The following is a 10565-nucleotide window of genomic DNA, read 5'->3' as shown; positions in this document are numbered from 1 at the left end:
GTTTAAGTCTCAAACCAGTCTCAAACCGGCCTAATTTGATATACGTGTTGTTAGACCTTAACCAACGATGTACATGATGTGCGATTTTGCAGGCCTCATGTGTGTTAGATCTTAAGATGGATTTATCTTAAATAATAAAAATATCTTAAGATCTAATACACATGAGGCCTGAAAGTGTTAGGTCTTCAAGACTTAATTAAGCGAGAGGTCTTTAAGACCTCATTCATGCGACCTCATGAAGCTTCATGAAGTGTGAGGCCTTTAAGACCTCTTCATGTCTGTTAATGTTTAAGACCTCTGTCTTCATGGAGTCTCAAAGGAGTCATACCTAAAGGAGTTCATATAAGACCTCACTACGAATCAAGCATTGACAGGGCTGGTTTCCGAAGAACCGACACTTAGCGTGACTGACACCATGTGCATTCCAAGTTCGATTCTTTTTTACAAACTAAATAACGAACTACCATTGTATTTCACAAAATAAAAAAATATTTTTTACATTATCAGGGCACGTGCACGTAGTCTGGAAGTATATCCAGTTAAGATAAAAGGGTTACTAAGGGAAATTAATTGCCATACTTAATAATCAACACGTCATCATAAAAAAGCACAGAAAGTGAAGTTATATTTTATTCCACATTCAAATAAAGATGAAATAAACAAAATATATGCGAAAGAATTTTGGGCAGTATTGACTTAAATAAAAATATACAAAAAAACAAAAAATTGTTATCATCTTGACAAAAAAACTGCTCAATCCAATGATGATCCCATATTTCTCATCCCATAAGTAGATCCCATCTGTTGATTCTATATACTGGTAGCCTATTAACTGTAGCCCTTGATGCATACATTCAATGACCTAATCATTATATTGACCTAATAATTATTATAATCTCGCTGATCAGCAAGTAGAAAGGTCTCTTGTATGTGCATATATCGGAAACTCTCAATGCTTGAGTGGACAAAATAGGTGGATACATAATAAGTATTATGAATGAAAAACTCAACATTCTATCCTCCACCTCCTCTCCCTATTAACTGAATCTGGAATGTAACTACCAGACCATCCAAATACAAAGCGTCTATCAGAATCCTTTTTATTATAGTCAGCATACAAGTAATTATCATGACTGCGACTCCTAATCAAAAAATTTTCACCTTCCGGTTCAAGAATCCAATCAGTGTCAGTAAAATCCCGGTTAGTTCCAGTCCTTAGATAACGCCTTTCTGAATTGAATTTCTCCTCAGGGGAAAATAAAAATCTATTATAGTGTGTATTTTTAATTTCAAAATATTTACCTTCCATTTGCATATTTAATTGCCAAACAGAACTTGTAACTTCAACACCCTCGACCCAAGTATATGCTGCATAGTTAAAGTAATCATTCGCATTATACAGATACTCCCTATAGTAAACATTAAATATTGTACATATATTTCTATTGCTCCAAATTAACTCTTTTACGGAATTAGGCAGATTAATTTTCAGAGTATTGAACATATCTTTATGACCCTTCCATAGGTTAGAATAATTAGGCATCTCCATATACTCCTTAACTCTAGAAGCAAGCATCAGTGTCTGATAGCTGTCCACATGCCCATTGGATCGCATCTTATCAAATAATGAGGAGTAACCAATAGCGGCATCCGCAATGTAAGTCAGATGACTTACAAACATTATTATATTTTCTACATTGCTTATCTCATTCGCATAAGCTTTTTCAATAAGGTCAGGCAAGTTAGCCCTGAATGCATTCCCATGATTCCTAGCAAAGTCTATGATATGTGCGTTATCATTGTTAATACGTACTTTATGAGCCCATGCCTCAATGACATCTCTGACATAAGGTTTCATGAAAGTCTCTCCCATACAAATCATTGCTGCGGTATGAACAATCAACACATTGGGGCTACTTAAGTGATTATTTTTATGCATCTCATCAAATAAAATTGGATATGCTATTCTATCTGGAGCACAACAAGAGAGTTTTAAAATAAATTTTACTATATTATCAATTTGACTCAAATTTCCATATTCACTATAAACAGACCTAATAATTTTAGATAGTACAGAGATATCATTTAATGAGTTAAAATCTCGTACGGCACTTTCAATTTTTCCACTACTTACTTCTGAAATGCAAGATTTAATTTTTTGTTCCTTTAGTGAAGAAATCCAGACATTCAACAAGTTTTTCTGTTCTTGCAGCTCTGTTTCCAGTTTGGTTTTCATCATATTATATTCCTGTGAATGAGATCTCTTTATACTATCAAGTAAAATCATATATTTTTCGCTAAATTCTGTAAACTTATTTTTCATGTTAATGGCCTCACTCATATTTTTTCTAACAGCTAGAATAAACCCATTTCTGAGGTGAGTATAACCACATAGCACCAATTTTATTAATTCTTCACACCTATCAGAGTCAAAATTAAGCTGACACGTATTGCTACCCCCCTTCATTAGACGACTCCAAAGTAGCTTGTAGCTCATCTCTCAAATTAATTAGTGTATCTTGTTCTATTTCACACAAAACTGATTCATGTACAGGTAAAGACCTAACAGTACGTGATAAAGTAGTCAGATAAGATATTTCTTCTGGAGGCCTGTTGGTAACCTTGTTTGTAATTAAAAAGTTTACAAGTTCTTGTAGGTAATTGATAATGGTATCTGATTGATGCAATATTTTTTGCATTAGTTCTTCACTTATGCTCGCATACTGATTGATTTCGGAAAGATAAGAAATGTTCTTTGGCACCATATTGAACGATGCTTCATTTGTGGCAAGTATAGGAGTAATGGAAAAACTGTTAGTCGCATTTCCTTCTGGCACAAGATCTACATGTGTGGTGTTATGAAATGGTTGTACAGCAGCCACTTGAGTAATTAATACAAACATCATTAGTTTATCTGAATTTTCCCACACAAATTTTCCAAAATTAAGCTCACTGTTGATGGAAAATTTTTGTTTACCTTCCCTACCTGACAATTCTTGTGCTGTAGTTGATCTATCGATATGCTTGCTCACATATGTAGAGCGAAATAGAAATTTTTTATCATTAGATTGTCCCATCCAGGTCTTATATGTAGCGTATGATTTATGCTTCACCAATGGCTTCTTGTTGCTCAATAATTTGTTTACTGGAACTGGTGTCAATGATCTTCCAGTTGATTGTTTACATATGTATAGTAGGTCACCCTTTAAACATTTTCTTACAATCCCTTGTTCTGCTTTTATCTTTGATGGAAATAAGGCTCTTACTGGTTCAACATGACTGGTATTTTGTATGGCATCATTTTGTACATCCGACCCATCTTCACAGTCCTGTGGAGAAATAAGTGGGGGAGGCAGTAAGAATAATGGTGGACGACTCCTCAATGGCCAATCCAATAACTGCCTCATTAAATACATATAATCAGCCCTAAACTTCATTTTGCATGACAAGATACTGAAGCACTTGCAATGATTAATTTTAAATAGCCTTAAGGATCAGTAATACAAATTTTCTCCACTTTTAGCATTTGAATACTTCTCAAATTCAGATGACTAAAATTGAGTGAAACAGTTGCTCTCAAGAAATAGAGTTACCATTTAAAAATAGCTGTGATTTACCCAAAAATATGGACATTAAAAGTCCTTCTCCAAGTTCAGAGCTATTTTTATTATCACGCAGAGTAAACTTTAGTCTTACGTCCCAATTACATGCTGTGAAAACTTCATTCTTTACCCTCACCTCTCCTTTGACTCCTTTCAAAATCCCAATATTCCCACCAGGGATCCTTTGCTTTTGCTGAAAACAGATCCTCAATTATATTAACATGACACTGACATGGTGCGCATGTCTTTTCCATGCAAGATCAAATAATAATTATCATGTTAAAATAATGTGAGACAAAATTAGAATCAGAGTTGTACCCCACAATTTAGCCTACTAACAGTGCAGAAAAAATGTGCAGCCATGTTCGGTTATAATTAACAAAGTAAAAGAAAACTGTGTGACAAAAAACCAATCACATCGATATTTTTCTTGATTGTCTTGACGTTTTACTTCCAAACTGCTGTAGTGAATTTTATAAGGAATAACCCCAAGGATTCAGAGCGACTCGGTCTTCGAAATTTTTGCAGGAATGCAACAACTGAGATTAAGATGCGTATAGTTAGACTTCACCGCATTTTTCTCTTTATGTGATTCAGGATTATTTCATGCAAACCAAGCGCTATTTCATTTGCTGGCAAAAACATTACGCTGCCCTCAGTATAAATGTTAAATTATTTATAATAAATATGTTCATAAAATGTTTTGAAAAGCGATCTTACTGCAACACTAGGATGATGACGATATCATCGCCACCAAGAAAAAGATTCAACACCATCCCACTTCTTAAATGCTAGACTTTATATACCAATGACCAAAGTCATAGCTTGGCTAAAAATCCGGATAAAAATTATTATTGCGGCAATCCGTAGACGAAGTATTTGCGCAACTGAACTAGCTCCGGCAGTTAGTCCGGAAAAATAAAAAAATAAATAGGTTCCACTATCTTACTTCTGTTTTTTTATTCTCAACCATTAGTTAAAAGTAACTCTCAACAAAGTAAGTCTACAAAACCCTGGCTACCAAAGAACAGCGTAATTTTTCCGGTGATAAAAAACGGCATTGTCCGCAAAGATACGAAATTACGAATTTCATAGAAATCTTAACAAATCCAGTAACTGTTGGTATGAAACCTGAGTTAAAAGTAAAAAATGCATTAATGAAATTTAAAATTCAAATAAAGTTATGCAAAATTAAATAAGAAAGATATTGTTGTGATTTGTTTTTCGTGCACGCCATTTTGTCACTTCGTTTTCGTTGCCAAACTTGATTGCACACAATTTCTGCAATGGCAGTAGAACTACCCATAGAAAGTTTCAAAGGTAGTTAGTAATCTGAGGAAGTATTATAGGTTCATACTTCTGTACAATGGCTGAGTTAATACATGAGTTGAATACGATAACTTACAAAATATCTGAGAATTGAAAAATATTATCCAACTAACCTCTTCATGAAGGGATCCATAAAGGTGATCATAGCCTTCAGGAGATTCCACAGACATTCCTTTCAAAAATGCAGCATAACATATGGAAGCAAAATATCTGACCAACTGGAGCAGATGCATCTTCTGAGTAAGCTCGTCGTGGAACTCAATTTGTATGGTTTGAAACTTCAGTTCGGTCAAAAATTCAGCCAGCCACCTATTTACCTGAGGAATTTAACAAAATATATCATCTATATACATCAATTTATCTTTTCAATCTTAGTATTTAATTAGTTAATTTCACTGGCTTAATATGGATGTATTTCTTAGCGTAAAAGCTCATTCCATCTTAGTATGAGTAACCCACATGTAGTCCAGGGATTAACTTTGGTTCCTTTAAACCACCAACGAAGTTCACAACGTTACACGCCACAGAAGTTAAACTGCGTTCCCAAGAGAATTTATATGTAAATCATCATTTTCAACCATTCAAAATAATTTAAAACTACTAAATTAAATTTTAAAAATAAAAGGGTATAGAAAATACATTTTATGCCATTCATTCCCAGATCAACATATTCAGCAGTTTTTATAGATGAGGATGAAGAATTGGGCATAAAAGTTATGCAATCAATTTACATTTACTTGATGACTGACTCTTGAATATTGGAATAAATTGGTAAACGCCCTGGCGATCCCCGCCCCCAATACTGAGAAAAGATTGTCCCTTTTCTCAAAGAGGCAAGAATTAACAGCCTAACAGTAATATCTAAATTATCTCGCATCTCAACCCCCATAGCCCTCATTTCTACATCCTACCAAAAATCCAAAAAGTTAATCGATTAAGTCCTTGGCCTCATAAAAAAATCTTTTCTCTCCTCATACCCAATCCTACCCACCCTCTGGGTTTGATACATTGATGACATTCTTTCTGTGGGCCCACAGAAAGATCGCGCATTGCTTTTCATTCGTTTGTACGCTTACAAGTTCTGTTAAGCCTGAATCACACGATCATTTTTTTTCGTCGCGAAAGTGATCACTATCGCGAGCTCTGCGCAAAATGATCGTCGGCGGCAATTGTTTTTCGCGATCGCGATCGCGATGTGGATTCCCATCGCTATTTTTCATCACTCGTACGGTCGCTTTTTCCGTCGCTAAAACCGTCACTAAGGGTGCGATTCATAGACGACACTGAAATTGCTCACTTTACAAAGTCTCTCTTTACGGTAAAGTGAGACTTTAGCTAAAGTTCGATGCAGAGTCGTTTCAAGGATCTTACTTTATAAAGTGGCACTTTAGCTCCTAAAGTCTCGATCATGCATTGAAATTTTGAGTGTTGGCAATGAACGCTGCGAAAAAGTGAAGAAAAAGATGACACACGATATTAAATGCGTACTTGTTTACATGTTTCTGGCGACTGGGTTTTCGTGTGGTATTTTGCTAAGATTTTATTAAGTTGCATTTTCTCGTTTTCTCATATTATGTGCGAATGTATAAATGAATACTGCATCATTGAAAGCTTTTCCCCACTACCTTTTTTGTACGTTAATGACTGAGTTGGCTGAATAAAAGCTCACTTTTAATTAGCTTCGTGCAATGCCCTTCGATGTTTCCAGCGAAGTAAATATTCAAATGATGATATTTTCACGACATTTTATATGATTAACTGCAAACGGTTGTTTGGACTACATGTTAGTCGAAGTTTGATGGTGTACTTTCATTGAAGGTGGGTGAAATAGTGAAATTCTCTCGCGTTAACTTGAAACTGTATCAATTATTTGAAGATTTACCGATCAGTGGTTGTCTCAGTTGGACGCATATTTTGAATGAGGTATGGGTGTTCGCTGAATTCTTTTGTGCTTACCAATATTTTAATTCTTAGAAATTTGACCTAAGGGGTTATATACTATACTAGAGAAATGGACATTCAAGAAACACTATATCATCAAAACCAATGAATGAATGGCCACACAATGAAACATTTTGAATGTTTGATTTATATCAATAAATATCTCTTTGTCTACTTCAAATGATGCCTCGACATATGTGAATACCTAATCCGAGTATCCATTCACGAATTTTGTAGTAAAAACGTCAGTCTGTGATGCTGTGTAAATGACATTTTATAACAATCCTACATCCTCGAGAAAACATTGCTTTGCTGCAGATAATATGATTATGAAGGAAAGTATTTTTTAATTTTTTTGCTGCCTTTCATGACGAGATCTTATATCATCATTATAAACATTCAAATGCATAGTCGAAAAACGAAACAAACTCGACTCTGTATAGTTTCAAAATCACAGAAACATGTTAAACGCGATATGGAGGCATACGGCAAGAGTACATTAAGCAAATATTGAATGAAAACGCTTAAAATGCAATGCAAGGTAAATAAGCTAGCATTTTGCTGACCAAACGACATGAAAATCAAGTCTTTGCGTACGAAGGCTATTGAGGCCAATGTAAACAGAATTTTGCTATCATATTCAAGTATCTTAAGGAAAATTATGAAACATAAACGCATAAATAACCTAAGTACTTAACAATTAGCATGTGTACAAATGCAACATAAATTATGCTAATCTGTCCAACCACTTACTGTGTTGTAATTATCACACGACCGATAGAGTTAAACTTCAAAACATAAGTAATGGGTCATCTCCATCAATACCGACTCGATATACTTTCAGGGAAAAGACATATATTACGTGTCTGGTTATTTCTTGAAACACGCCACTCTGCTGCTGTGTTCTCACCAAAAAATTAGTTCCTATTCATTTCCGTAACCCAAATATCTTCGTATTTCAACTTCAATAACAGCCGGTGCCGCCATATTTATTTATCCGTAAAGGACACTTTAGCCCTAAAGTGAGCTCCGGTTGGGCACTTTACGGTAAAGTGACGATTCGGCCATTTTTCTTCTAAAGTGGCGTTTATGAAACGGAAAAAGCAGACTTTAGCCCGGCTAAAGTATACTTTAGCCTAAAGTGCCGTCTATGAATCGCACCCTAAAACCCCATATCAGCCAATCGGAACGCATGACCGTATGGTCAGAGTCCTCTATATTGCCATATAATAACTACGAAGTTGAGTCGTCGCAGTCTGCCATCTTCACTCTCATCATTAATGGCGGTCTGTGTTGTAGCATAGGCGTAACGTCGAGTTGGTGCAGTTTTTTACATTTTTGTAATTGATAAATAAGAGAGATGGGCGGTTCTTCTGCACCAAACTGTACCATTAGTTGTAGGGATGTGTTCCGCGCTTTTGTTTTTCCTTGTAATCCTCAGGTAAGGGCTAAATGGCTACAAATGTGGGGGATGGATGAGTGGCAATCATAGCCGTCTTCCACTATTTGTGAGGTGAGTTAGAAGTTGATGTAATTCAATGTATTGGGTAAGTATTCATATGAAGATCAAGTTCTTACTTAGTTTCGGCATAATTTGATGAAAGGCTGTGATTTACTTCAAAGATTAATACCTTTGCCAATCAGTTTTACGTTGTATACGTAATGTAAACAGAAAAGAGTGCATAATAATTCCTGCTATTGTTGAGAGTTTTTCATGTATAGGTTTAGGGCCATATTCCAGAACGTCACTCGAGTGTTGATTTCCCTCACTCGTCACTCCAACTGCACTCGGTCGCTACTTTGGTATTCCAAGATGTCACTCGAGTGACGTTGCTCCCTCGGACTGCCCTCGGAAACGAGTGACCTGTGTTGGACACTCCGAGTGATCACTCAAATGGAGTGAGCAAAATTCAAGATGTCTGCCGTTAGCACCTCGCATATTTAAAGCGGAATATTGGGAGTAAAACGATATCCACCAACAAAATTTAATTCCAGTGATTTAAATAAAGCATGATTAAACAAATATAATTTAGTTTAGAGGCGTCAGCCGTTTTAATTAAGTTCAACTAACGTTCCTTCCGATACCCCATGGTGTCCACGGGTCCGTGATTTGGCATAATTTATAATCAGAGAATAATTACTGATTTTATGAATGGAAATCTATATGATGTAGGATATATCAAAATCAAGATATATTTATTTTCATTTGTGCATCGTTTTACTTATATTATCGGCTATTATTCAAAATAATACTAAAACATTACGGGGACCTTACTGACTGGCTTTGACTCGGCTTGGGTTGCGATTTTTAAATCAACTTACAATGACCATATAGACCAATGTTAATAAATTATGATGAAATTAAAGTAATATAAAAGTGTTTTGACCCCCTACATGACATGTAATGCATCATTAATATTCCCCGAAGAAATATGTTTTCAATTAACTTCTCGCGTCGAGGTTCAAATTTACCGCTCTTCACTGCCGCGAGTCTTCTATTAAAGTTTTGCTATTGTTTTCGTCAAGTAAACAGATATCGCCGAACAGCCCAAGAAGAATCACATTTATCTTAAAATAGGTTTACATCGGGTAAAGTATTCTCAAAGGCTTTCAATTTTAAGGAATGTATTAAAATGTTACAGGTAATCATGAACTAAACTTTGCCAGTGTAAAATGAGCAGGTAATATGCATTCGTTCCAAATTGGCGTTTCTGCCTTAGGAAGTTATCTTGTCGACGAATTTTGAGTTCTCAATTCACTATTTTAAGTTATATAAGTGCATAGAGAAGGACTGTTTGCAGTTTAATCAACAGTGTTTGTGGTAATGTGATCGTGTGTTACTGAATATATTTTTGTGCAATGAAGCAATAGTTACAAAGTTATTGTGTACTTGTGGCTAAGATTTTCAAGTATTGGACTAGTTTTAGGTTTCACGTTACTTTCTTTCATGTCATCAAGGTTTCAAAATGTAGTGATTATGATTACTGCTGTTGTAACATACTGTGTGTAGCATTTGTCAGTGGACCTTCGAATATGTATTCCTATTCTGATAGGATTATCGTTTTATAATACTCATGAATTTGTTTATAAACTTAAATAAATCATCGATGTGATGAGAAGATATTTGATGATCCAGGATAGTGTTTCTTTTACTTGTTCCTTGCTCCTATTGGATCATAAAGGTATACAATTTGTGTACGGTAGCATACAACGAAGAAACCTTATTACTTTTCAATGTCCATTAGGTACATGTGAACCAAAGTTGGATGGGTAAAAAGTTGGTTGGATCTCCACGATTTCGACGATTATTTGCAAGTTAATGGTAACGAAGCTCTTCCTCTTGAAAGTAGGCGAATAAGGGATCTTAATAACGCTATGCAAATGTTCCACGACAGAGAAGTCTGCGCAAGATTTAGATTTCCTAAAAAAATTGTCAGAGATTTCATCATCCCCATAGCTTCGACCCCACACTTTAGCATTCTTTAACTGCCAGTGCCAGTAGCAATTCAGGCATTAGTGTTTCTAAGATTTGTTGCCATTTGTTGTTTTTAAGTTGGTAAAGTTATTGATTGCTGGATACCACATAATGTTTGGTGGTGAATATGGCGTTAAAAATCTGGAAGAATTTTTATTTCACTTCACATGTCTTGTCCAAGGTTGTTTGTGGTGATTTATTCAGAATTATTCTATCAA

General features: G+C 35.3%; 1 protein-coding gene across 1 annotated transcript in view; it reads right to left on the bottom strand.

Moving 5' to 3' along the window:
• Positions 1-616: 616 nt before the first annotated feature.
• Positions 617-10565, bottom strand: part of LOC124169499 — a 36094-nt gene continuing 26145 nt past the window's right edge. The window contains exons 2-3 of the mRNA XM_046548135.1: positions 5045-5248; positions 617-3329 (exon numbers count right to left, since the gene is read on the bottom strand). Coding sequence (XP_046404091.1) covers positions 2454-3329; positions 5045-5164 — 996 coding nt within the window. The 5' untranslated portion in view covers positions 5165-5248 and the 3' untranslated portion in view covers positions 617-2453. The remainder of the gene's footprint in view (positions 3330-5044; positions 5249-10565) is intronic.

This window comes from Ischnura elegans, chromosome 12, assembly GCF_921293095.1.
Source record: "Ischnura elegans chromosome 12, ioIscEleg1.1, whole genome shotgun sequence".
Classification (NCBI taxonomy): domain Eukaryota; kingdom Metazoa; phylum Arthropoda; class Insecta; order Odonata; family Coenagrionidae; genus Ischnura; species Ischnura elegans.
The sequence above is the reverse complement of the archived record's forward strand: the minus strand, read 5'-3'. Positions and strand labels throughout refer to the sequence as shown.